General features: G+C 51.6%; 5 protein-coding genes across 5 annotated transcripts; 4 read left to right on the top strand and 1 right to left on the bottom strand.

Annotated features, from left to right (window-relative positions):
* The first annotated feature begins 10779 nt into the window (after positions 1–10779).
* On the top strand, positions 10780–11489 carry LOC144807554 (histone H1.01-like). Its single transcript, XM_078673191.1, has one exon. The coding sequence runs from the start codon at positions 10842–10844 to the stop codon at positions 11487–11489; it is 648 nt and encodes a 215-aa protein (XP_078529317.1). The 5' UTR covers positions 10780–10841.
* An 892-nt stretch (positions 11490–12381) lies between these two features.
* LOC144807529 (histone H3) lies at positions 12382–13248 on the top strand. Its single transcript, XM_078673162.1, has one exon. The coding sequence runs from the start codon at positions 12397–12399 to the stop codon at positions 12805–12807; it is 411 nt and encodes a 136-aa protein (XP_078529288.1). The 5' UTR covers positions 12382–12396; the 3' UTR covers positions 12808–13248.
* A 266-nt stretch (positions 13249–13514) lies between these two features.
* On the bottom strand, positions 13515–14046 carry LOC144807507 (histone H2B 1.2-like). Its single transcript, XM_078673142.1, has one exon. The coding sequence runs from the start codon at positions 13944–13946 to the stop codon at positions 13566–13568; it is 381 nt and encodes a 126-aa protein (XP_078529268.1). The 5' UTR covers positions 13947–14046; the 3' UTR covers positions 13515–13565.
* Positions 14047–14205: 159 nt separating this feature from the next.
* LOC144807572 (histone H2A type 2-C-like) lies at positions 14206–14888 on the top strand. The gene has a single exon (XM_078673212.1). It carries the CDS (start codon positions 14268–14270, stop codon positions 14664–14666), a length of 399 nt encoding a protein of 132 aa, XP_078529338.1. The 5' UTR covers positions 14206–14267; the 3' UTR covers positions 14667–14888.
* Positions 14889–15565: 677 nt separating this feature from the next.
* LOC144807558 (histone H4) lies at positions 15566–16468 on the top strand. The gene has a single exon (XM_078673196.1). The coding sequence runs from the start codon at positions 15771–15773 to the stop codon at positions 16080–16082; it is 312 nt and encodes a 103-aa protein (XP_078529322.1). The 5' UTR covers positions 15566–15770; the 3' UTR covers positions 16083–16468.
* The last annotated feature ends 10364 nt before the right edge of the window (positions 16469–26832 follow it).

The raw sequence follows: 26832 nt of genomic DNA, 5'->3' as shown, positions 1-26832 counted from the left end.
TATGGAGCTCAGCACAGGGTAAGATTTTAGGTTATCCCCCTGGCTGGAGGTGTTTAAGCAAAACACCTCACATGCCCAGTACAGTGTATTTCACGCTTTCCCAGTATCAGGATAGTCCTGCAAGGCCTTGTGCCTACTTCCAGCCTCCAGGCACCAATGTGACTGATACCTGTGACATTTGGTGGTCTTAAGCTTCAAGGGGATGAAGTCACACTTTATACCCAGGGTTATGGAGCTCAGCGCAGGGTAAGATTTTAGGTTATCCCCCTGGCTGGAGTTGTTAAAGCAAAACACTTCACATGCCCAATAAAGTCTATTTCACCCCTTCACAGTATCAGGAAAGGGCTGCAAGGCCTTGGGCCTCCTTCCAGCCCCCAGGCACCTGTTTTTGTGATACTTGTGACATTTGGAGGTGCTCAGCTTCAAGGGGATGAAGTCACATCTTCTACCCAGGGTTATGGAGCTCAGCGCAGGGTAAGATTTCAGGTTATCCCCCTGGCTGGAGGTGTTAAAGGAAAACACTTTGCACGCCCATTGAAGTCTATTTCACCCCTTCACAGTATCAGGAAAGGCCTGCAAGGCCTTGTGCCTACTTCCAGCCTCCAGGCACCAATGTTACTGTTACCTGTGACATGTGGTGGGGTTAAGCTTCAAGGGGATTAAGTCACACCTTCTACCCAGGGTTATGGAGCTCAGCGCAGGGTAAGATTTCAGGTTATCCCCCTGGCTTGAGGTGTTAAAGCCAAACACTCCACATGCCCAATAAAGTCTATTTCACCTCTTCACAGTATCAGGAAAGGCCTGCAAGGCATTGGGCCTACTTCCAGCCTCCACGCACCAATGTTACTGATACCTGTGACATGTGGTGGTGTTAAGCTTCAAGGGGATGTAGTCACACCTTTTACCCAGGGTCATGGAGCTCAGCGCAGGGTAAGATTTCAGGTTATCCCCCTGGATTGAGGTGTTAAAGCCAAACACTCCACATGCCCAAGAAAGTCTATTTCACACCTTCACGGTATCAGGAAAGGCCTGCAAGGCCTTGGGCCTACTTCCAGCCTCCAGGCACCAATTTTACTGATACCTGTGACATTTGGTGGTGTTAAGCTTCAAGGGGACGAAGTCACACTTTCTATCCAGGGTTATGGAGCTCAGAGCAGGGTAAGATTTTAGGTAATCCACCTGGCTGGAGGTGTTTAAGCAAAACACCTCACACGCCCAGTACAGTGTATTTCACCCTTTCCCAGTATCAGGAAAGGCCTGCAAGGCCTTGTGCCTACTTCCAGCCTCCAGGCACCAATGTTACTGATACCTGTGACATTTGGTGGTGTTAAGCTTCAAGGGGATGAAGTCGCACCTTCTACCCAGGGTTATGGAGCTCCGCGCAGGGTAAGATTTCAGGCTTCACCCCAGGCTTAAGGCGTGAAAATAGAACAGTTACCATACACAACAATGTGTATTTCACCCATTCACAGTATCAGGAAAGGCCTGCAAGGCCTTGGGCCTACTTCCAGCCTCCAGGCACCAATGTTACTGATACCTGTGACATTTGGTAGTGTTAAGCTTCAAGGGGATGAAGTCACACTTTCTACCCAGGGTTATGGAGCTCAGCGCAGGGTAAGAATTCAGGTTATCCCCCTGGCTGGAGGTGTTAAAGCAAAACACTTCACATGCCCATTAAACTCTATTTCACCCCTTCACAGTATCAGGAAAGGCCTGCAAGGCCTTGGGCCTACTTCCAGCCTCCAGGCACCAATGTTACTGATACCTGTGACCTTTGGTGGTGTTAAGCTCCAAGGGGATGAAGTCGCACCTTCTACCCAGGGTTATGGAGCTCCGCGCAGGGTAAGATTTCAGGTTATCCCCCTGGCTGGAGGTGTTTAAGCAAAACACCTCACATGCCCAGTACAGTGTATTTAACCCTTTCCCAGTATCAGGAAAGGCCTGCAAGGCCTTGTGCCTACTTCCAGCCTCCAGGCACCAATGTTACTGATACCTGTGACATTTGGTGGTGTTAAGCTTCAATGGGAAGAAGTCAAATCTTCTACCCAGGGTTATGGAGCTCAGCGCAGGGTAAGAATTTGGGTTATCCCCCTGGCTGGAGGTGTAAAATTAAAACACTTCACATGCCCAATAAAGTCTGTTTCACCCCTTCACAGTATCATGAAAGGCCTGCAAGGCCTTGTGCCTACTTCCAGCCTCCAGGCACCAATGTTACTGATACCTGTGACATGTGGTGGTGTTAAGCTTCAATGGGATGAAGTCACACCTTCTACCCAGGGTTATGGAGCTCAGTGCAGGGTAAGAATTTGGGTTATCCCCCTGGCTGGAGGTGTTAAAGCAAAACACTTCACATGCCCAATAAAGTCTGTTTCACCCCTTCACAGTATCAGGAAAGGCCTGCAAGGCCTTGTGCCTACTTCCAGCCTCCAGGCACCAATGTTACTGATACCTGTGATATTTGGTGGTGTTAAGCTTCAAGGGGATGAAGTCACACCTTTTACCCAGGGTTATGGAGCTCAGCGCAGGGTAAGATTTCAGGTTATCGCCCTGGCTTGAGGTGTTAAAGCAAAACACTCCACATGCCAAATAAAGTCTATTTCACCCCTTCACAGTATCAGGAAAGGCCTGCAAGGCCTTGGGCCTACTTCCAGCCTCCAGGCACCAAAGTTACTGATACCTGTGACATTTGGTGGTGTTAAGCTTCAAGGGGAAGAAGTCACGCCTTCTACCCAGGGTTATGGAGCTCAGTGCAGGGTAAGAATTCAGGTTATCCCCCTGGCTGGAGGTGTTAAAGCAAAACACTTCACATGCCCATTAAAGTCTATTTCACCCCTTCACAGTATCAGGAAAGGCCTGCAAGGCCTTGTGCCTACTTCCAGCCTCCAGGCACCAATGTTACTGTTACCTGTGACATGTGGTGGTGTTAAGCTTCAAGGGGATGAAGTCACACCTTTTACCCAGGGTTATGGAGCTCAGCGCAGGGTAAGATTTCAGGTTATCCCCCTGGCTTGAGGTGTTAAAGCCAAACACTCCATATGCCCAATAAAGTCTATTTCACGCCTTCACAGTATCAGGAAAGGCCTGCAAGGCCTTGTGCCTACTTCCAGCCTCCAGGCACCAATGTTACTGATACCTGTGACATTTGGTGGTGTTAAGCTTCAAGGGGAAGAAGTCAAACCTTCTACCCAGGGTTATGGAGCTCAGCGCAGGGTAAGAATTCAGGTTATCCCCCTGGCTGGAGGTGTTAAAGCAAAACACTTTGCATGCCCATTAAAGTCTATTTCACCCCTTCACAGTATCAGGAAAGGCAGGCAAGGCCGTGTGCCTACTTCCAGCCTCCAGGCACCAATGTTACTGATACCTGTGACATGTGGTGGTGTTAAGCTTCAAGGGGATGAAGTCACACCTTCTACCCAGGGTTATGGAGCTCAGCGCAGGGTAAGAATTCAGGTTATCCCCCTGGCTTGAGGTGTTAAAGCAAAACACTTCACATGCCCTATAAAGTCTATTTCACCCCTTCACAGTATCAGGAAAGGCCTTGTGCCTTCTTCCAGCCTCTAGGCACCAATTTCACTGAAACTTGTGACATTTGTAGGTGTTCAACTTCAAGGGGATGAAGTTGCACCTTCTACCCAGGGTTATGGAACTCAGCGCAGGGTAAGATTCCAGGCTTCACCCCTGACTGGAGGTGTTAAAGCAAAACACTTCTCATGCCCAATAAAGTCTATTTCACCCCTCCACAGTATCAGGAAAGGCCTGCAAGGCCTTGGGCCTACTTCCAGCCTCCTGGCACCAATTATACTGATACCTGTGACATTTGGAGGTGTTAAGCTTCAAGGGGATGAAGTTGCACCTTCTACCCAGGGTTATGGAGCTCCGCGCAGGGTAAGAATTTAGGTCATCCCCCTGGCTGGAGGTGTTAAAGGAAAACACTTCACATGCCCAATAAAGTCTAGTTCACCCCTTCACAGTATCAGGAAAGGCCTGCAAGGCCTTGGGCCTACTTCCAGCCTCCTGGCACCAATTATACTGATACCTGTGACATTTGGAGGTGTTAAGCTTCAAGGGGATGAAGTCACACCTTTTACCCAGGGTTATGGAGCTCAGCGCAGAGTAAGATTTCAGGTTATCGCCATGGCTTGAGGTGTTAAAGCAAAACACTTCACATGCCAATAAAGTCTAGTTCACCCCTTCACAGTATCAGGAAAGGCCTGCAAGGCCTTGTGCCTACTTTCAGCCTCCAGGCACCAATGTTACTGATACCTGTGACATGTGGTGGTGTAAGCTTCAAGGGGATGAAGTCACACCTTTTACCCAGGGTTATGGAGCTCAGCGCAGGGTAAGATTTCAGGTTATCGCCCTGGCTTGAGGTGTTAAAGCAAAACACTCCACATGCCAAATAAAGTCTATTTCACCCCTTCACAGTATCAGGAAAGGCCTGCAAGGCCTTGGGCCTACTTCCAGCCTCCAGGCACCAAAGTTACTGATACCTGTGACATTTGGTGGTGTTAAGCTTCAAGGGGAAGAAGTCACGCCTTCTACCCAGGGTTATGGAGCTCAGTGCAGGGTAAGAATTCAGGTTATCCCCCTGGCTGGAGGTGTTAAAGCAAAACACTTCACATGCCCATTAAAGTCTATTTCACCCCTTCACAGTATCAGGAAAGGCCTGCAAGGCCTTGTGCCTACTTCCAGCCTCCAGGCACCAATGTTACTGTTACCTGTGACATGTGGTGGTGTTAAGCTTCAAGGGGATGAAGTCACACCTTTTACCCAGGGTTATGGAGCTCAGCGCAGGGTAAGATTTCAGGTTATCCCCCTGGCTTGAGGTGTTAAAGCCAAACACTCCACATGCCCAATAAAGTCTATTTCACGCCTTCACAGTATCAGGAAAGGCCTGCAAGGCCTTGTGCCTACTTCCAGCCTCCAGGCACCAATGTTACTGATACCTGTGACATTTGGTGGTGTTAAGCTTCAAGGGGAAGAAGTCACACCTTCTACCCAGGGTTATGGAGCTCAGCGCAGGGTAAGAATTCAGGTTATCCCCCTGGCTGGAGGTGTTAAAGCAAAACACTTTACATGCCCATTAAAGTCTATTTCACCCCTTCACAGTATCAGGAAAGGCAGGCAAGGCAGTGTGCCTACTTCCAGCCTCCAGGCACCAATGTTACTGATACCTGTGACATGTGGTGGTGTTAAGCTTCAAGGGGATGAAGTCACACCTTCTACCCAGGGTTATGGAGCTCAGCGCAGGGTAAGAATTTGGGTTATCCCCCTGGCTGGAGGTGTTAAATTAAAACACTTCACATGCCCAATAAAATCTGTTTCACCCCTTCACAGTATCAGGAAAGGCCTGCAAGGCCTTGTGCCTACTTCCAGCCTCCAGGCACCAATGTTACTGATACCTGTGACATGTGGTGGTGTTAAGCTTCAAGGGGATGAAGTCGCACCTTCTACCCAGGGTTATGGAGCTCAGCGCAGGGTAAGATTTCAGGTTATCCCCCCTGGCTTGAGGTGTTAAAGCAAAACACTTCACATGCCCAATAAAGTCTATTTCACCCCTTCACAGTATCAGGAAAGGCCTGCAAGGCCTTGGGCCTACTTCCAGCCTCCAGGCACCAATGTTACTGATACCTGGGACATTTGGAGGTGTTAAGCTTCAAGGGGAAGAAGTCACACCTTCTACCCAGGGTTATGGAGCTCAGCGCAGGGTAAGATTTCAGCTTTTCACCCCTAGCTGGATGTGTTGAAGCAAAACACTTCTCATGCCCAATAAAGTCTATTTCAACCCTTCACAGTATCAGGAAAGGCCTGCAAGGCCTTGGGCCTACTTCCAGCGTCCAGGCACCTGTGTTTGTGATACTTGTGACATTTGGAGGTGTTCAGCTTCAAGGGGATGAAGTCACACCTTCTACACAGGGTTATGGAGCTCAGCGCAGGGTAAGATTTCAGCTTTTCACCCCTAGCTGGATGTGTTGAAGCAAAACACTTCTCATGCCCAATAAAGTCTATTTCAACCCTTCACAGTATCAGGAAAGGCCTGTAAGGCCTTGGGCCTACATCCATTCTCCAGGCACCAATGTTACTGACACCTGTGACATTTGGTGGTGTTAAGCTTCATGGGGAAGAAGTCACACCTTCTACCCAGGGTTATGGAGCTCAGCGCAGGGTAAGATTTCAGGTTATTCCCCCTGGCTCGAGGTGTTAAAGCAAAACACTTCACATGCCCAATAAATTGTATTTCACCCCTTCACAGTATCAGGAAAGGCCTGCAAGGCCTCGTGCCTACTTCCAGCCCCCAGGCACCAATGTTACTGACACCTGTGACATTTGGTGGTGTTAAGCTTCATGGGGAAGAAGTCACACCTTCTACCCAGGGTTATGGAGCTCAGCGCAGGGTAAGAATTCAGGTTATTCCCCCTGGCTCGAGGTGTTAAAGCAAAACACTTCACATGCCCAATAAATTGTATTTCACCCCTTCACAGTATCAGGAAAGGCCTGCAAGGCCTTGGGCCTACTTGCAGCCCCCAGGCACCAATGTTACTGACACCTGTGACATTTGGTGGTGTTAAGCTTCAAGGGGAAGATGTCACACCTTCTACCCAGGGTTATGGAGCTCAGCGCAGGGTATGATTTTAGGTTATCCCCCTGGCTGGAGGTGTTTAAGCAAAACACCTCACATGCCCAGTACAGTGTATTTCACCCTTTCCCAGTATCAGTAAAGGCCTGCAAGGCCTTGTGCCTACTTCCAGCCTCCAGGCACCAATGTTACTGATACCTGTGACATTTGGTGGTGTTAAGCTTCAAGGGGATGAAGTCGCACCTTCTACCCAGGGTTATGGAGCTCCGCGCAGGGTAAGATTTCAGGCTTCACCCCAGGCTTAAGGCGTGAACATAGAACAATTACCATACACAACAATGTGTATTTCACCCATTCACAGTATCAGGAAAGGCCTGCTAGGCCTTGGGCCTACTTCCAGCCTCCAGGCACCAATGTTACTGATACCTGTGACATGTGGTGGTGTTAAGCTTCAAGGGGATGAAGTCACACTTTCTACCCAGGGTTATGGAGCTCAGCGCAGGGTAAGAATTCAGGTTATCCCCCTGGCTGGAGGTGTTAAAGCAAAACACTTCACATGCCCAATAAATTGTATTTCACCCCTTCACAGTATCAGGAAAGGCCTGCAAGGCCTTGGGCCTACTTCCAGCCTCCAGGCACCAATGTTACTGATGCCTGTGACATTTGGTGGTGTTAAGCTTCAAGGGGATGAAGTCACACCTTTTACCCAGGGTTATGGAGCTCAGTGCAGGGTAAGAATTCAGGGTATCCCCCTGGCTGGAGGTGTTAAAGCAAAACACTTCACATGCCCAGTACAGTGTATTTCACCCTTTCCCAGTATCAGGAAAGGCCTGCAAGGCCTTGTGCCTACTTCCAGCCTCCAGGCACCAATGTTACTGATACCTGTGACATTTGGCGGTGTTAAGCTTCAAGGGGAAGAAGTCACACCATCTACCCAGGGTTATGGAGCTCAGTGCAGGGTAAGATTTCAGGTTATCCCCCTGGCTTGAGGTGTTAAAGCAAAACACTTCACATGCCCAATAAAGTCTATTTCACCCCTTCACAGTATCAGGAAAGGCCTGCAAGGCCTTGGGCCTACTTCCAGCCCCCAGGCACCAATGTACTGATACCTGTGACATTTGGTGCTGTTAAGCTTCAAGGGGATGAAGTCACACCTTCTACCCAGGGTTATGGAGCTCCTCGCAGGGTAAGATTTCAGGCTTCACCCCAGGCTGGAGGCGTGAAAATAGAACAATTACCATACACAGCAATGTGTATTTCACCCATTCACAGTATCAGGGAAGGCCTGCAAGGCCTTGTGCCTACTTCCAGCCTCCAGGCACCAATTTTACTGATACCTGTGACATTTGGTGGTGTTAAGCTTCAAGGGGATGAAGTCACACTTTATACCCAGGGTTATGGAGCTCAGCGCAGGGTAAGATTTTTGGTTATCCCCCTGGCTGGAGGTGTTTAAGCAAAACACCTCACATGCCCAGTACAGTGTATTTCACCCTTTCCCAGTATCAGGAAAGGCCTGCAAGGCCTTGTGCCTACTTCCAGCCTCCAGGCACCAATGTTACTGATACCTGTGACATTTGGTGGTGTTAAGCTTCAAGGGGAAGAAGTCCCACCTTCTACCCAGGGTTATGGAGCTCAGCGCAGGGTAAGATTTCAGGTTATCCCCCTGGCTTGAGGTGTTAAAGCCAAACACTCCACATGCCCAAGAATGTCTATTTCACACCTTCACGGTATCAGGGAAGGCCTGCAAGGCCTTGGGCCTGCTTCCAGCCTCCAGGCACCAATGTTACTGATACCTGTGACATTTGGTGGTGTTAAGCTTCAAGGGGAAGGAGTCACATCTTCAACCCAGGGTTATGGAGCTCAGTGCAGGGTAAGAATTCAGGGTATCCCCCTGGCTGGAGGTGTTAAAGCAAAACATTTCACATGCCCAATAAGGTCTATTTCTCCCCTTCGCAGTGTCGGGAAAGGCCTGTAATGCCTTTGGCCTATTTCCAACCTCCAGGCACCATTTTTTGGGATACATGTAACATTTGGAGGTGTTAATCTTCAAAGGGATACAGTTGCTCCTTCTACCCAGGGCTATGGAAGTATGCACAGGGGGAGATCGCAGGTTTTCCCCTTGGAAGGAGGCGGAGAAGTAAAACACTTCCCTCAAATCCAAGGCGGCAAGGCTGAAATCTTACCCTATGCAGAGCTCCGTAGTTCTGGGTAGACGGAGTGCCATTGTCCCCTTGCAGCTGAGCACATCATAATTTCACATTTATCACTAAAACATGTGTTTGGTGGATAGAAATGTGCCCATGTCTCTGCAGGCCAAGGCCTGATCTTTCAAATGGGTGTATGTACCTTTTAGGCTAGGTGAAGTGTTTTCATTTCTTCACCTCCACTCGTGAGGGAAATCTTGAATCTTACCCTGCCTGGAGCTCCAAATCCCTGGGTAGAAAGAGTGACTTAGTGCCCTTGAATCTGAAAACCTCATAATGTCACAAATATCACTAAAGCAGGTCCCTGGTGGCTAGAAATGCCCCAGAGCCCTGAAGGCTCTATTCTGATATGGTGACTGGGTTATTTTGTGCTGTTTTGGGCCGTGTGAAGTATTTTATTCTTACACCGCCACCCCAGGGAAAGACGTGAAATATTTTCCTGTGCGGAGCTCTATATCTCTGGGAAGAAGGGCTGACGTTGTCCCCTTTATTCTGGAAACCTCATAGTATCAGATATATTACTAAAACAGGTTCCTGGAAGCTAGGGATGGGCCAGGGTACCTGAAGGCTAAGATCTGAAACTGTGAATGGTGTTCATGTACGTCTTGGACTATGAGAAGTGTTTTATTTGTGTTTCCCTCTACCTACATATAAGGCGAAAACCTGTAATTAGCAGTAGACCTCAATCAGGCTGCCAGGCGCAGAATCTGATTTGTCGGCGCAGGTCGCACTCTTGACATGCCATTTGATTCAGGAGTGGTCCCCACCCCAGCAATCGGGCTCAATACAACATTGATAGTCACAGGCCTCACTCTGTACTGTGGGATGTATGATGTAACAATTAGATTGCGGTACATTACATTGCTGTTTTAGGCGCTCTCCACGACTTGCACGGGAGGGCGCTCTAGACTTAGGAATAGTATGATTTACTATTCGAACTCCAGCCTAAGTAAGGTAGGGAAGGTGTTGGAATAGTAAATCGCACTATTCCATAGTCTAGTGCGCCCTCCCGTGCAAGTCGTGGAAAAGACTTGCGTTGTAAATGCAGCGATCGAAATGTACTGCGGTGTTTTGACCGCGTTGTTAAGGTCGGTTCCCGTCCAAAGATGTCACCTGAGATGTAAACCTAACTCCAGCTGTGAACATCAGCTCAGCAGAGTGCCTCCATGCAGGTACTGGGGTCACCATTTCAGGTGCCTTCACACCTTCTGCTCTCACGCTGGGTGCCAATGTAGGTCTAACTCGGCCGCCTGCCTCTATTGTGTCACTGTGTGTTTATTATGTTTAGTGTGCCCCCGTCTCCTCCAGCTCGGCGCTTGGCAGTGAATGCCCTCTGGCTGCATGTGAAGCTACCAGCGCGCAGCCGCCTTGTGATGCCCGTGAGTCTTGAGCCCGGCCCGTGCCCCGCTGCTTGTAAAAATCCCCCGGCTGCCCCCGAGTCGTGGGTGCCACAGCCGAGGGTGCAGGCGCGCGGCGAGGGCCCCCCTGACCCCCGGGCCGGGGCCCCCTGTTGTTGTCTTCGCTTCCCCGCTCGGCCGGCGGAGCCCTGTGTTACTTCGGCCCGTTCCAGAACGCGCTCCCCGCGTCCCCCTGAGCCCCATTGTGACGCCACAGGGCCCGCTCCCTGCAGGAGGCCCCTCCCGCCCGCGGGCCGCCGCTCCCGGCCTCAGAGCGCGAGGGTGGACCGGGGGAAAGGGGCCCGGGGCCCGGGATTCAAGGCACGGGGGCGTCAGCCATCGGGGGAGGGCAGAGATTCACGGCGGATTACAAGCCTCTGAGGACGGGGTCGGCTGAAACGGGGGAGGGCACGGGAAGGGGTTGAAGTTGGGCTTCTTTTCATGTGTGTATGGGAGCGTGTGTTTAACGGATTGTGTTTAAAAACTTAGATAATCCGATAGTAGGAAACACAAAAGTCAGCTCGGAGCAGAGAGCCGAGTGCGCCTCGCACACAGCCCTCACTCCTCGGAACCAATCAGGGGCTGGCTCCTCCCTATATATGCACGGGGCTCGGGTTGGGAGGTACATTTCTGTTCTGTGACAGCGCCGAGACTCGTATTGCAATGGCAGAAACCGCTCCAGCCGCCGCGGCTCCTCCCGCTGAGGTCGCCCCCAAGAAGAAGCAGAAGAAAGCAGCGGGGGCCTCCAAGGCCAAGAAGCCTTCCGGTCCCAGCGTGTCCGACCTGATTTTGAAGTGTGTGACCGCCTCGGCCGAGAGGAAGGGAGTCTCCCTGGTGGCTCTGAAGAAGGCGCTGACCGCCGCCGGCTACGATGCGGACAAGAACAAGGGCCGCGTTAAGGTCTCCCTGAAGAGCCTGGTCAGTAAAGGCGCCCTAGCCCAGCTGAAGGGCACCGGGGCCTCCGGGTCCTTCAAAGTGAACAAGAAGCAGCTGGAGGGCAAGAAGGCAGCCAAGAAGACAGCTGCCAAGACCAAGAAGCCAGCGGCCAAGAAAGCTGCCCCTGCCGCCGCGAAGCCCAAAAAGGCTCCCGCGGGGGTCAAGAAGAGCCCGAAGAAGGTCAAGAAGCCAGCAGCAGCCAAGAGCCCCAAGAAGCCCAAGGCTGCCCCTGCCAAGAAGGCTGCCAAGAGCCCAGCGAAAGCCAAGGCGGCGAAGCCCAAAGTAGCCAAGAAAAGCCCTGCCAAGGTAGTCAAACCCAAGGCAGCCAAGCCCAAAGCAGCGAAGCCCAAAAAGGCAGCGCCCAAGAAGAAGTAAGGGCTGGCACCGAGACACTGCAAACACAACGGCTCTTTTAAGGGCCACCACCCTATCTAGAAGAGAGCGTGTTCCTCCCCACCTTTGCACCCACCCAATGGCCCCACTTCTCAAAAATAAACCGCACCATACATCCATAGCGCACTTTTCCACACGCGAGTGCCGCGTGTGATCTTGGCCATATAAACGGCTCTTTCGGTGCTGCGTGGATTGAAATCGTTATTACATAGAAAATAAGGGGGTCCGGGAGTTATAAGGCCTCCGTTTATAATACATGTGCAATAACGTGTGTGTCTCTGTGCTTTCACTGTACCCGGGCAGACTCTAAATAGTGTCTGCATAAAGCAGATGATTGTGAACTTTAATTGGAGCGCAGGTAACTGCGTGCTCCAGGGTGAGGGTAAAAAGCGGGTCTGGGAGTTATAAGACCTCAGTTTATTATAAACGTGTTTGTGTTGGTGCTTTCACTGTATCCGGGCAGACTCGATATAGCGCCTGCATAAAGCAGACGATTGTGAACTTTCAATCGAGCGCAGGTAACGGGGGCGTGTTCCAGAGTGACCAAGGGCAGTGTGCTTATGACATCTCGGGCTCCTCTCCCGGTTGACCGGGGTCGAGTCGTCCTCGTGACTACAAGTGGATGGACGGACGGAGACAAAGGCTGACCGAGGCGCGGGCTCCGGCGCCATCATCCAAGGGGGGGGTCTCTTTTATCCACAGCTCATTGGACAGCTAGGCTGCAGCCTCCAGTTCAGTATCCAATCGTTGCACACCGCGGGCTATTTTCGAACGTGGGGCGGTCTCCTCAGCCAACCAGAGCAGCCCTCCGTCTGTGAGGGCATAAATAGGGCTCTTTCCCTGGTAGACGCCATTCTTCTCTGCCTCGCTGAGAGAGACCGCTCCCGCCATGGCCCGCACCAAGCAGACAGCCCGCAAGTCCACCGGCGGCAAAGCGCCCCGCAAGCAGCTGGCCACCAAGGCAGCCCGCAAGAGCGCGCCTGCCACCGGAGGAGTCAAGAAGCCTCACCGCTACCGGCCAGGCACCGTGGCTCTCCGCGAGATCCGCCGCTACCAGAAGTCCACCGAGCTCCTCATCCGCAAGCTGCCCTTCCAGCGCTTGGTGAGGGAGATCGCCCAGGACTTCAAGACCGACCTGCGCTTCCAGAGCTCCGCCGTCATGGCCCTGCAGGAGGCCAGCGAGGCCTACCTGGTCGGGCTCTTCGAGGACACCAACCTGTGCGCCATCCACGCCAAGAGGGTGACCATCATGCCCAAGGACATCCAGCTGGCCCGTCGCATCCGAGGCGAGAGGGCCTAAGGAGACGGACCGACCCGAACAACCACCACCACAACGGCTCTTTTAAGGGCCACCACCCTGTCACCTACGAGCTTCTCTTATCTGTCATGGCATGTGTTTTACAGGTTAGGGAGGGTGTGCTGTGAGTACCACGGTCACTGGGCAACTTATACCGGCTCTGGGTTAACCAGAGCACTCTGTGTTCACAGTGCATAAACGCCTGTTCAATGTGTCCATCTAATAATAAAAAGCCTTTTTATAGGGGGTTGTGCAGGGATCCGCTGGTCACAAGCCACCGCTTAAGGGGCATCTGTGTCCCCGGTACATCGGGTTCGTGTGTCTGATTTCGGGAACGTTTGCCCCGGGGTGAACTAACGCCGTTCCCCAGGGTCTTAAAAGTACAAACACAACGTTAAACCCGCTCACAGAGACACTGTTCGCCCCCAACATGGAAAACCATAAGCCCGGGGGGGGGGGGGGCAGATGTGTGAATTCCCCAGTGGGTTTATTGAACCTCATCGTTACAGTGCTCATGTGACACTTGGTCCCATTCATATAGACATGTTAATTTAAAGAGGCGGAACGGGTTGCCTGCTGTCGGCCCTCGGTCTGCAGCAAGCCCCGTGAGAGCGGGCCTTTCTGCACTTAACATTACCCTTAAAAAACACATATTCCAAAACACATTTCTCCGGTCATAATAGAAGCACGTTAGCTCTTAGGGGAGGAAGTGGTTGGCCCTTAAAAGAGCCGTTGTGTTCGTTGGGGTGCGCCTGGAAGCCTTACTTGGCGCTGGTGTACTTGGTGACGGCCTTGGTGCCCTCCGACACGGCGTGCTTGGCCAGCTCTCCGGGGAGCAGAAGGCGGACTGCGGTCTGGATCTCCCGGGAGGTGATGGTGCGCCGCGAGTTGTAGTGAGCCAGTTTGGAAGCCTCTGCAGCGATGCGCTCGAAGATGTCGTTCACGAAGGAGTTCATGATGCCCATGGCCTTGGAGGAAATGCCGGTATCCGGGTGCACCTGCTTCATCACTTTGTAAATGTAGATGGCATAGCTTTCCTTCCTGCTCCTCTTGCGCTTCTTCCCGTCCTTCTTGGGCGGCTTGGAGAGCGCTTTCTTGGAGCCCTTCTTGGGTGCCGGCGCGGACTTGGCTGGTTCAGGCATGGTCGACGCTCTTTCGCTGCTTGCTGTGGAGCCGAGAGAAATGATGCCTGGGCGTCCGGCACTTGTATTTATAGGCTGGGCGTGCAAAGCAGCTTCTTCCCGTTTCTCCTTTCTCATTGGCAGGGCCCCCACTTCCTATTGTAATGCGGTTCTGGGACACTGATTGGTTAAACAGAAGCCCGCCTCCCTCCATTGAAAAGTACTATCGGCGCCTAGCTGTCAACCAATCAGACGCTCCCGAAGTCTTTATATTACCGGAGTCCAGCAGAAGGCGCAGTACCATTCTCTCTGTTGTGTGACTGAGACCCTAGATCGATCGCCATGTCTGGACGCGGAAAGCAAGGAGGAAAGGCCCGCGCCAAGGCCAAGACACGCTCTTCCAGAGCCGGGCTCCAGTTCCCCGTGGGCCGTGTGCACAGGCTGCTCAGGAAGGGAAGCTACGCCGAGAGGGTGGGCGCCGGTGCCCCCGTCTATCTGGCTGCAGTGCTGGAGTACCTGACCGCTGAGATTCTGGAGCTGGCTGGCAACGCCGCCCGGGACAACAAGAAGACCCGCATCATCCCCAGACACCTCCAGCTGGCCATCCGCAACGACGAGGAGCTGAACAAGCTGCTGGGCCGAGTCACCATCGCCCAGGGAGGAGTCCTGCCCAACATCCAGGCCGTGCTGCTGCCCAAGAAAACCGAGAGCCACAAGGCACAGGGCAAAGCAAGCAAGTAAAGGCCCGCAGACCACCGTGGAAACGCACCCTAAACACAAAGGCTCTTTTCAGGGCCATCCACAGACTCCATCAAAGAGCGTATCCGTGCCGAGGTGTTACTCTGGCGGCTTCATAGATGCGGCAGCGCCCGCCACCGTAGCTTTGTAGTGGAGGGCATGCCCAAGCTCTGGCCGTACACTTTAATGTTGTCCCGTCCCAAAGCCTAGCATGAGGCAGACCATATCGATGTTTTTGTTATACATATATAATTTTTAATTTTCAGGGACACGTTTTGCAGACGTGCCCCAGCCGAGCGGGCACCGAACGCGAGGGTTAGGCGGGCCGCGGTGACAAGTGGGGGCCTGGAAGGGAGGAGTGTGTGTGTTTGACTGATCAGTGCACCGGCGGCAGCTGCTGAGCCAAGCCGAGCGGGCACCGAACGCGAGGGTTAGGCAGGCCGCGGTGACAAGTGAGTGGGGGGGGGGGGGGGGGGCTGGAAGGTAGGAGTGTGCGTGTTTGACTGATCAGTGCACCGGCGGCAGCTGCTGAGCCCCCCATCGGGAGCCCCTGACAGAGGCGGGCTGGGAGCGCGCTCTTTTTCAAACAATATATACATATATATTTTTTTCTTTTCATTTTTGGGGGACACATTTTGCAGGCTTGCCCCAGCCGGGCGCGGGATGTGGGCAGTGCTACGAGGTTGCAGGCGGCCAAACGCAGCGGGGTGGTGCCGGTGAGGCCGCTAACGTGTGTGGCTCCATTAAAACATACAGAGCCTTCTGCTTATATTGGACAGGGGGCTCCGAACGCAGGGGATGGGTGGCCCGCGGTCACAAGGGGAGGCCGGGAAGGGAGGTGCTTGCGTGTGTTTGACTGTGATCTGTGCAGCGGCAGCTGCTGAGCCAGCCCATGACAAAGGCGGGCTGGGAGCCCGCTCTTTTTCAGAAGGCAACGGCCGCTCCAGCCCCCGCTTCCTGCAGAAGGCGGGCCGGGTCCGAGCTCTCCCGCCTCACAGGGCGTCACGTGGGCGCTTGGAGCTCCCGCGCAGGTCCGCTGAGCCTCCATAGAAAGCAGCCGGTGCTGGTTTTCCTCTTCATTTCTGCTCCCAGCACCGAGAAGAGAACATGTCTGGACGCGGCAAAGGAGGGAAGGGGCTCGGCAAAGGCGGCGCCAAGAGACACCGCAAGGTGCTCCGGGACAACATCCAGGGCATCACCAAGCCGGCCATTCGCCGCCTGGCGCGCCGTGGCGGAGTCAAGCGCATCTCCGGCCTCATCTACGAGGAGACCCGCGGGGTGCTCAAGGTTTTCCTGGAGAACGTGATCCGGGACGCCGTCACCTACACCGAGCACGCCAAGAGGAAGACCGTCACCGCCATGGATGTGGTCTATGCCCTGAAGCGCCAGGGCCGCACTCTCTACGGATTCGGCGGTTAAACCACGGAAAAAAAGGAAAAAAAAAAAACCCAAAGGCTCTTTTAAGAGCCGACCACCATGTCGTGTGAGAGCTGTGTCTATGAACTATTATCGCCGCAGCGCAGGGCTGCTATCTAGGCCCACACTCGCTCGGGAGGGGAGGAGGGGGGAACCCGGGGAGTTGCTCCGCAGCCACTCTGCTCTGGAAGGCACGGCCGGGAAGGCGGGTTTACCCCGTCCCACGGGCCCGCCACCATGGAGCTCTAAACTAGGGACCAAAGGTGGGTTCAGCCCGGCCCAGGGGCCCGCCACCGTGGAGCCCTTGCCTGGGGACCTACGGTGGGTTTAGCCCGGCCCGGCTGCCCGCCATCATGGAGCCCTTGTCTGGGGACCTACGGTGGGTTTAGCCCCGACCAGGGGCCCGCCATCATGGAGCCCTTGCCTGGGGGCCTACGGTGGGTTTAGCCCGGACCAGGGGCCCGCCATCATGGAGCCCTTGCCTGGGGACCTACGGTGGGTTTAGCCCGGAGCAGGTGCCCGCCATCATGGAGCCCTTGCATGGGGACCTAAGGCGGGTTTAGCCCGGCACAGGGCCCCACGAGTCACGCAGTTCTAAGGGGGGTGTTTAGACCGGCCCAGGTGCCCGCCATCATGGAGCCCTTGCATGGGGACCTAAGGCGGGTTTAGCCCGGCACAGGGCCCCACGAGTCACGCAGTTCTAAGGGGGGTGTTTAGACCGGCCCAGGTGCCCGCCATCATGGAGCCCTTGCATGGGGACCTAAGGCGGGTTTAGCCCGGCACAGGGCCCCACGAGTCACGCAGTTCACCGACTATTAAGCCCCCCACGTAGTGGGGGCTTACAGCGCCTGGCTGGGAAACAAAGTTGGAGATAGCGCGGCCGTTCCGCCGCCCGGCCATCTGGTCGCCGCAGCTCACTGGGCCATCTGGTCGCCCCTCTGTGGGTCGACCAGATGGCCCAGTGAGCTGCGGCGACCAGATGGCCGGGCGGCGGATTGGCCGCGCTAACTCCGACTTTGTTCTCCACCCAGGAGCTGTAAGCCCCCACTACGTGGGGGGCTTAATAGTCGATAAAATAGGGTTCCCATGCAGGCCCAAGGAAGCGGGTGTGGGATCCTAATTTTTGTGGTGAACCGCCATGTCCCTTTAGGGGTCCCTGTGGGCCTTTAAGCCCCCGTTTCAGTATTTTAATTTTTTTTGTGTGGGCATTTTGGTTCAAGGGGACGATGGCACTAATTCTACCCGGGGCTGGGGAGCTCAGATTCGGGTACAATTTCAGGTTCCCCCCCGTAGGTGGAGGTCGGAAAAAAAAAAACTTAAAAAAAAAAAACATACACGCATTTCTTTTTTTTTTTTAACAAACTCCTTAGGTTCAAGGGGACAAAGTCACTTTTTCTTCCCGGGGCTATGGAGCTCCGATTCGGGTAAAATGTCCGGTTTCCCCCCTTAGCTGGAGGTCGGCAAAAAAAAATAAACACACACACACACACACTTCTTTTTTTTTTTTTTTTTTACTAACTCCTTAGGTTCAAGGGGACAAAGTCACTTTTTCTTCCCGGGGCTATGGAGCTCCGATTCGGGTAAAATCTCAGTTTTCCCCCCTTAGCTGGAGGTCGGCAAAAAAAAAAAAAAAAATAAACACACACATTTCTTTTATTTTTTTTTACTAACTCCTTATGTTCAAGGGGACACAGTCCCTTTTTCTTCCCGGGGCTATGGAGCTCCGATTCGGGTAAAATTTCCGGTTTCCCCCCTTAGCTGGAGGTCGGCAAAAAAATAAAAAATAAACACACACACATTTCTTTTTTTTTTTTTACTAACTCCTTAGGTTCAAGGGGACAAAGTCACTTTTTCTACCCGGGGCTGTGGAGCTCCAATCCGGGTACAATTCCTGGTTTAACCCCTAAGCTGAAGGAGGGCCAAAAAAAGAAAAATAATAATTGTATATATATATATATATATATATATATATATATCACAAATTAATTACAATAAGTCCCTCGCAGTATGGGATCTGAAAAAGTGTCTCTGTTCCATTTTTAGTCTCCAGGCACCCGTTTAAAACTGTTAACATTTATCACATTTTATTAAGGTTCAAGGGGACTAAGTCACTTTTTCTACAGAGGGCTATGGAGCTCCGATTAGGGTTATATTTCAGGATTTACCCCTTGGCTGGAGGTGGAGAAATACAAAACGTCATTCAAAAACCCCTTTACATTATCAGACATCAGTCTCCCAAGCCCATTTCTAGCCTCCAGGCACAGAGTGGCTATTTCTACTCAGAGCTATGGTGCTCCGCGCAATGTGAGATTCCCCCCTGTTACAGTATCAGCTCAAGGCTGTGGGCCCGTTTGCAGCCTCCATACACCTCTTTTAGTGATAATTGTAACATTTGGCGGAGTTAATCTTCAAAGGGGATACAGTTGCTCCTACTAGCCTGGGCTATGGAGCTCCGCGCAGGGTAAGATGTCAGGTTCCACTCCTGGCTGGAGGTGGGAAAACAGAATAATTCTTTATTCCAACACTGTATCTAACCCCTTTACAGTATCAGACCTAGGCCTGCAAGACCGTAGGCACATTTCCAGCCTCCAGGCACCTGTTTTAGTGATACTTGTGACATTAGGAAGCCTGCAGCTTCAAGGGGACAGAGTCACTCCTTCTACCCAGGGTAATGGAGCTCCGAACAGGGTAAGATTTCTGGTTATTCCCCTGGCTGGAGGTGTTAAAGCAAAACACTCCACATGCCCAATAAAGTCTATTTCACCCCTTCACTGTCTCAGGAAAGGCCTGCAAGGCCTTGGGCCTACTTCCAGTCTCACGGCACCAATTTTACTGATACCTGTGACATTTGGAGGTGTTAAGCTTCAAGGGGAAGAAGTCACACTTTCTACCCAGGGTTATGGAGCTCAGTGCAGGGTAAGAATTCAGGTTACCCCCCCTGGCTGGAGGTGTTAAAGCAAAACACTTCTCATGCCCAATAAAGTCTATTTCAACCCTTCACAGTATCAGGAAAGGCCTGCAAGGCCTTGGGCCTACTTCCACCCTCCAGGCACCAGTGTTTGTGATACTTGTGACATTTGGAGGTGTTCAGCTTCAAGGGGATGAAGTCACACCTTCTACCAAGGGTTATGGAGCTCAGCGCAGGGTAAGATTTCAGCTTTTCGCCCCTAGCTGGATGTGTTGAAGCAAAACACTTCTCATGCCCAATAAAGTCTATTTCAACCCTTCACAGTATCAGGAAAGGCCTGCAAGGCCTTGGGCCTACATCCATTCTCCAGGCACCAATGTTACTGATACCTGTGACATTTGGTGGTGTTAAGCTTCAAGGGTAAGAAGTCACACTTTCTACCCAGGGTTATGGAGCTCAGCGCAGGGTAAGACTTTAGGTTATCCCCCTGGCTGGAGGTGTCAAAGCAAAACACTTCTCATGCCCAATAAATTGTATTTCACCCCTTCACAGGATCAGGAAAGAGCTGCAAGGCCTCGTGCCTACTTCCAGGCACCAATGTTACTGACACCTGTGACATTTGGTGGTGTTAAGCTTCATGGGGAAGAAGTCACACCTTCTACCCAGGGTTATGGAGCTCAGCGCAGGGTAAGATTTCAGGTTATTCCCCCTGGCTCGAGGTGTTAAAGCAAAACACTTCACATGCCCAATAAATTGTATTTCACCCCTTCACAGTATCAGGAAAGGCCTGCAAGGCCTTGGGCCTACTTGCAGCCCCCCAGGCACCAATGTTACTGACACCTGTGACATTTGGTGGTGTTAAGCTTCAAGGGGAAGATGTCACACCTTCTACCCAGGGTTATGGAGCTCAGCGCTGGGTAAGAATTCAGGTTATCCCCCTGGCTGGAGGTGTTACAGCAAAACACTCCACATGCCCAATAAAGTTTATTTCACCCCTTCACAGTATCAGGAAAAGCCTGCAAGGCCTTGGGCCTACTTCCAGCCTCCAGGCACCAATGTTACTGATGCCTGTGACATTTGGTGGTGTTAAGCTTCAACGGGATGAAGTCACACCTTTTACCCAGGGTTATGGAGCTCAGCTCAGGGTAAGATTTCAGGTTATCGCCCTGGCTTGAGGTGTTAAAGCAAAACACTTCACATGCCCAATAAAGTCTAGTTCACCCCTTTCACAGTATCAGGAAAGGCCTGCAAGGCCTTGTGCCTACTTCCAGCCCCCAGGCACCAATGTTACTGACACCTGTGACATTCGGTGGTGTTAAGCTTCAAGGGGAAGAAGTCACACCTTCTACCCAGGGTTATGGAGCTTAGCGCAGGGTAAGATTTCAGGTTATCGCCCTGGCTTAAGGTGTTAAAGCAAAACACTTCACATGCCCAATAAAGTCTATTTTACCCCTTTCACAGTATCAGGAAAGGCCTGCAAGGCCTTGTGCATACTTCCAGCCTCCAGGCACCAATGTTACTGATACCTGTGACATGTGGTGGTGTTAAGCTTCAAGGGGATGAAGTCACACCTTTTACCCAGGGTTATGGAGCTCAGCGCAGGATTTCAGGTTATCGCCCTGGCTTGAGGTGTTAAAGCAAAACACTTCACATGCCCAATAAAGTCTATTTCACCCCTTTCACAGTATCAGGAAAGGCCTGCAAGGCCTTGTGCCTACTTCCAGCCTTCAGGCACCAATGTTACTGATACCTGTGACATTTGGAGGTGTTAAGCTTCAAGGGGATGAAGTCACACCTTCTACCCAGGGTTATGGAGCTCAGCGCAGGGTAAGATTTCAGGTTATCGCCCTGGCTTGAGGTGTTAAAGCAAAACACTTCACATGCCCAATAAAGTCTATTTCACCCCTTTCACAGTATCAGGAAAGGACTGAAAGGCCTTGGGCCTACTTCCAGCCTCCAGGTACCAATGTTACTGACACCTGTGACATGTGGTGGTGTTAAGCTTCAAGGGGATGAAGTCACACCTTTTACCCAGGGTTATGGAGCTCAGCGCAGGGTAAGATTTCAGGTTATCCCCCTGGCTTGAGGTGTTAAAGCAAAACACTTCACATGCCCAATAAAGTCTATTTCACCCCTTCACAGTATCAGGAAAGGCCTGCAAGGCCTTGGGCCTTCTTCCAGCCACCAGGCACCAATGTACTGATACCTGTGACATTTGGTGGTGTTAAGCTTCAAGGGGATGAAGTCACACCTTCTACCCAGGGTTATGGAGCTCCTCGCAGGGTAAGATTTCAGGCTTCACCCCAGGCTGGAGGCGTGAAATTAGAACAATTACCATACACAGCAATGTGTATTTCACCCATTCACAGTATCAGGAAAGGCCTGCAAGGCCTTGGGCCTACTTCCAGCCTCCAGGCACCAATGTTACTGATACCTGTGACATGTGGTGGTGTTAAGCTTCAAGGGGAAGAAGTCACACCTTCTACCCAGGGTTATGGAGCTCAGCGCAGGGTAAGAATTCAGGTTATCCCCCTGGCTGGAGGTGTTAAAGCAAAACACTCCACATGCCCAATAAAGTCTATTTCACCTCTTCACAGTATCAGGAAAGGCCTGCAAGGCATTGGGCCTACTTCCAGCCTCCAGGCACCGATGTTACTGATACCTGTGACATGTGGTGGTGTTAAGCTTCAAGGGGAAGATGTCACATCTTCTACCCAGGGTTATGGAGCTCAGCGCAGGGTAAGATTTCAGGTTATCCCCCCTGGCTGGAGGTGTTAAAGCAAAACACTTCACATGCCCATTAAAGTCTATTTCACCCCTTCACAGTATCAGGAAAGGCCTGCAAGGCCTTGTGCCTGCTTCCAGCCTCCAGGCACCAATGTTACTGATACCTGTGACATGTGGTGGTGTTACGCTTCAAGGGGACGAAGTTGTACCTTTTACCCAGGGTTATGGAGCTCAGCGCAGGGTAAGATTTCAGGTTATCACCCTGGCTGGAGGTGTTAAAGCAAAACACTTCACATGACCAATAAAGTCTATTTCACCCCTTCACAGTATCAGGAAAGGCCTGCAAGGCCTTGTGCCTACTTCCAGCCTCCAGGCACCAATGTTACTGATACCGGTGACATTTGGAGGTGTTAGGCTTCAAGGGTATGAAGTCACACCTTCTACCCAGGGTTATGGAGCTCAGTGCAGGGTAAGAATTCAGGTTATCCCCCTGGCTGGAGGTGTTAAAGCAAAACACTTCACATGCCCATTAAAGTCTTTTTCACCCCTTCACAGTATCAGGAAAGGCTCTGTGCCTACTTCCAGCCTCCAGGCACCAATGTTACTGATACCTGTGACATTTGGTGGTGTTAAGCTTCAAGGGGAAGAAGTCACATCTTCTACCCAGGGTTATGAAGCTCAGCGCAGGGTAAGAATTCAGGTTATCGCCCTGGCTTGAGGTGTTAAAGCAAAACACTTCACATGCCCAATAAAGTCTATTTCACCCCTTCACAGGATCAGGAAAGGCCTTGTGCCTACTTCCAGCCTCCAGGCACCAATGTTACTGATACCTGTGACATTTGGTGGTGTTAAGCTTCAAGGGGAAGAAGTCACACCTTTTACCCAGGGTTATGGAGCTCAGCGCAGGGTAAGATTTCAGGTTCTCACCCTGGCTTGAGGTGTTAAAGCAAAACACTTCACATGCCCAATAAAGTCTATTCCACCCCTTCACAGTATCAGGAAAGGCCTTGTGCCTACTTCCAGCCTCTTGGCACCAATTTCACTGACACTTGTGACATTTGTAGGTGTTCAACTTCAAGGGGATGAAGTTGCACCTTCTACCCAGGGTTATGGAACTCAGCGCAGGGTAAGATTCCAGGCTTCACCCCTGACTGGAGGTGTTAAAGCAAAACACTTCTCATGCCCAATAAAGTCTATTTCACCCCTCCACAGTATCAGGAAAGGCCTGCAAGGCCTTGGGCCTACTTCCAGCCTCCTGGCACCAATTATACTGATACCTGTGACATTTGGAGGTGTTAAGCTTCAAGGGGATGAAGTCGCACCTTCTACCCAGGGTTATGGAGCTCCGCGCAGGGTAAGAATTTAGGTCATCCCCCTGGCTGGAGGTGTTAAAGGAAAACACTTCACATGCCAAATAAAGTCTATTTCACCCCTCCACAGTATCAGGGAAGGCCTGCAAGGCCTTGTGCCTACTTCCAGCCTCCAGGCACCAATGTTACTGATACCTGTGACATATGGTGGTGTTAAGCTTCAAGGGGATGAAGTCACACCTCTTACCCAGGGTTATGGAGCTCAGCGCAGGGTAAGATTTCAGGTTATCGCCCTGGCTTGAGGTGTTAAAGCAAAACACTCCACATGCCAAATAAAGTCTATTTCACCCCTTCACAGTATCAGGAAAGGCCTGCAAGGCCTTGGGCCTACTTCCAGCCTCCAGGCACCAAAGTTACTGATACCTGTGACATTTGGTGGTGTTAAGCTTCAAGGGGAAGAAGTCACGCCTTCTACCCAGGGTTATGGAGCTCAGTGCAGGGTAAGAATTCAGGTTATCCCCCTGGCTGGAGGTGTTAAAGCAAAACACTTCACATGCCCATTAAAGTCTATTTCACCCCTTCACAGTATCAGGAAAGGCCTGCAAGGCCTTGTGCCTACTTCCAGCCTCCAGGCACCAATGTTACTGTTACCTGTGACATGTGGTGGTGTTAAGCTTCAAGGGGATAAAGTCACACCTTTTACCCAGGGTTATGGAGCTCAGCGCAGGGTAAGATTTCAGGTTATCCCCCTGGCTTGAGGTGTTAAAGCCAAACACTCCACATGCCCAATAAAGTCTATTTCACGCCATCACAGTATCAGGAAAGGCCTGCAAGGCCTTGTACCTACTTCCAGCCTCCAGGCACCAATGTTACTGATACCTGTGACATTTGGTGGTGTTAAGCTTCAAGGGGAGGAAGTCACACCTTCTACCCAGGGTTATGGAGCTCAGCGCAGGGTAAGAATTCAGGTTATCCCCCTGGATGGAGGTGTTAAAGCAAAACACTTTGCATGCCCATTAAAGTCTATTTCACCCCTTCACAGTATCAGGAAAGGCCTGCAAGGCCGTGTGCCTACTTCCAGCCTCCAGGCACCAATGTTACTGATACCTGTGACATGTGGTGGTGTTAAGCTTCAAGGGGATGAAGTCACACCTTCTACCCAGGGTTATGGAGCTCAGCGCAGGGTAAGAATTCAGGTTATCCCCCTGGCTTGAGGTGTTAAAGCAAAACACTTCACATGCCCTATAAAGTCTATTTCACCCCTTCACAGTATCAGGAAAGGCCTTGTGCCTTCTTCCAGCCTCTAGGCACCAATTTCACTGACACTTGTGACATTTGTAGGTGTTCAACTTCAAGGGGATGAAGTTGCACCTTCTACCCAGGGTTCTGGAACTCAGCGCAGGGTAAGATTTCAGGTTATCGCCCTGGCTTGAGGTGTTAAAGCAAAACACTCCACATGCCAAATAAAGTCTATTTCACCCCTTCACAGTATCAGGAAAGGCCTGCAAGGCCTTGGGCCTACTTCCAGCCTCCAGGCACCAAAGTTACTGATACCTGTGACATTTGGTGGTGTTAAGCTTCAAGGGGAAGAAGTCACGCCTTCTACCCAGGGTTATGGAGCTCAGTGCAGGGTAAGAATTCAGGTTATCCCCCTGGCTGGAGGTGTTAAAGCAAAACACTTCACATGCCCATTAAAGTCTATTTCACCCCTTCACAGTATCAGGAAAGGCCTGCAAGGCCTTGTGCCTACTTCCAGCCTCCAGGCACCAATGTTACTGTTACCTGTGACATGTGGTGGTGTTAAGCTTCAAGGGGATGAAGTCACACCTTTTACCCAGGGTTATGGAGCTCAGCGCAGGGTAAGATTTCAGGTTATCCCCCTGGCTTGAGGTGTTAAAGCCAAACACTCCACAAGCCCACTAAAGTCTATTTCACACCTTCACAGTATCAGGAAAGGCCTGCAAGGCCTTGTACCTACTTCCAGCCTCCAGGCACCAATGTTACTGATACCTGTGACATTTGGTGGTGTTAAGCTTCAAGGGGAGGAAGTCACACCTTCTACCCAGGGTTATGAAGCTCAGCGCAGGGTAAGAATTCAGGTTATCGCCCTGGCTTGAGGTGTTAAAGCAAAACACTTCACATGCCCAATAAAGTCTATTTCACCCCTTCACAGGATCAGGAAAGGCCTTGTGCCTACTTCCAGCCTCCAGGCACCAATGTTACTGATACCTGTGACATTTGGTGGTGTTAAGCTTCAAGGGGAAGAAGTCACACCTTTTACCCAGGGTTATGGAGCTCAGCGCAGGGTAAGATTTCAGGTTCTCACCCTGGCTTGAGGTGTTAAAGCAAAACACTTCACATGCCCAATAAAGTCTATTCCACCCCTTCACAGTATCAGGAAAGGCCTTGTGCCTACTTCCAGCCTCTTGGCACCAATTTCACTGACACTTGTGACATTTGTAGGTGTTCAACTTCAAGGGGATGAAGTTGCACCTTCTACCCAGGGTTATGGAACTCAGCGCAGGGTAAGATTCCAGGCTTCACCCCTGACTGGAGGTGTTAAAGCAAAACACTTCTCATGCCCAATAAAGTCTATTTCACCCCTCCACAGTATCAGGAAAGGCCTGCAAGGCCTTGGGCCTACTTCCAGCCTCCTGGCACCAATTATACTGATACCTGTGACATTTGGAGGTGTTAAGCTTCAAGGGGATGAAGTCGCACCTTCTACCCAGGGTTATGGAGCTCCGCGCAGGGTAAGAATTTAGGTCATCCCCCTGGCTGGAGGTGTTAAAGGAAAACACTTCACATGCCAAATAAAGTCTATTTCACCCCTCCACAGTATCAGGGAAGGCCTGCAAGGCCTTGTGCCTACTTCCAGCCTCCAGGCACCAATGTTACTGATACCTGTGACATATGGTGGTGTTAAGCTTCAAGGGGATGAAGTCACACCTCTTACCCAGGGTTATGGAGCTCAGCGCAGGGTAAGATTTCAGGTTATCGCCCTGGCTTGAGGTGTTAAAGCAAAACACTCCACATGCCAAATAAAGTCTATTTCACCCCTTCACAGTATCAGGAAAGGCCTGCAAGGCCTTGGGCCTACTTCCAGCCTCCAGGCACCAAAGTTACTGATACCTGTGACATTTGGTGGTGTTAAGCTTCAAGGGGAAGAAGTCACGCCTTCTACCCAGGGTTATGGAGCTCAGTGCAGGGTAAGAATTCAGGTTATCCCCCTGGCTGGAGGTGTTAAAGCAAAACACTTCACATGCCCATTAAAGTCTATTTCACCCCTTCACAGTATCAGGAAAGGCCTGCAAGGCCTTGTGCCTACTTCCAGCCTCCAGGCACCAATGTTACTGTTACCTGTGACATGTGGTGGTGTTAAGCTTCAAGGGGATAAAGTCACACCTTTTACCCAGGGTTATGGAGCTCAGCGCAGGGTAAGATTTCAGGTTATCCCCCTGGCTTGAGGTGTTAAAGCCAAACACTCCACATGCCCAATAAAGTCTATTTCACGCCATCACAGTATCAGGAAAGGCCTGCAAGGCCTTGTACCTACTTCCAGCCTCCAGGCACCAATGTTACTGATACCTGTGACATTTGGTGGTGTTAAGCTTCAAGGGGAGGAAGTCACACCTTCTACCCAGGGTTATGGAGCTCAGCGCAGGGTAAGAATTCAGGTTATCCCCCTGGATGGAGGTGTTAAAGCAAAACACTTTGCATGCCCATTAAAGTCTATTTCACCCCTTCACAGTATCAGGAAAGGCCTGCAAGGCCGTGTGCCTACTTCCAGCCTCCAGGCACCAATGTT

This window comes from Lissotriton helveticus, unplaced genomic scaffold (assembly GCF_964261635.1).
Source record: "Lissotriton helveticus unplaced genomic scaffold, aLisHel1.1 SCAFFOLD_559, whole genome shotgun sequence".
NCBI lineage: Eukaryota > Metazoa > Chordata > Amphibia > Caudata > Salamandridae > Lissotriton > Lissotriton helveticus.
The sequence above is the reverse complement of the archived record's forward strand: the minus strand, read 5'-3'. Positions and strand labels throughout refer to the sequence as shown.

Bases quoted from the DNA above. Each gene is read 5' to 3' on its own strand.
- LOC144807554 (XM_078673191.1), top strand. From the start codon at position 10,842: ATGGCAGAAACCGCTCCAGCCGCCGCGGCTCCTCCCGCTGAGGTCGCC.
- LOC144807558 (XM_078673196.1), top strand. From the start codon at position 15,771: ATGTCTGGACGCGGCAAAGGAGGGAAGGGGCTCGGCAAAGGCGGCGCC.
- LOC144807529 (XM_078673162.1), top strand. From the start codon at position 12,397: ATGGCCCGCACCAAGCAGACAGCCCGCAAGTCCACCGGCGGCAAAGCG.
- LOC144807507 (XM_078673142.1), bottom strand. From the start codon at position 13,946: ATGCCTGAACCAGCCAAGTCCGCGCCGGCACCCAAGAAGGGCTCCAAG.
- LOC144807572 (XM_078673212.1), top strand. From the start codon at position 14,268: ATGTCTGGACGCGGAAAGCAAGGAGGAAAGGCCCGCGCCAAGGCCAAG.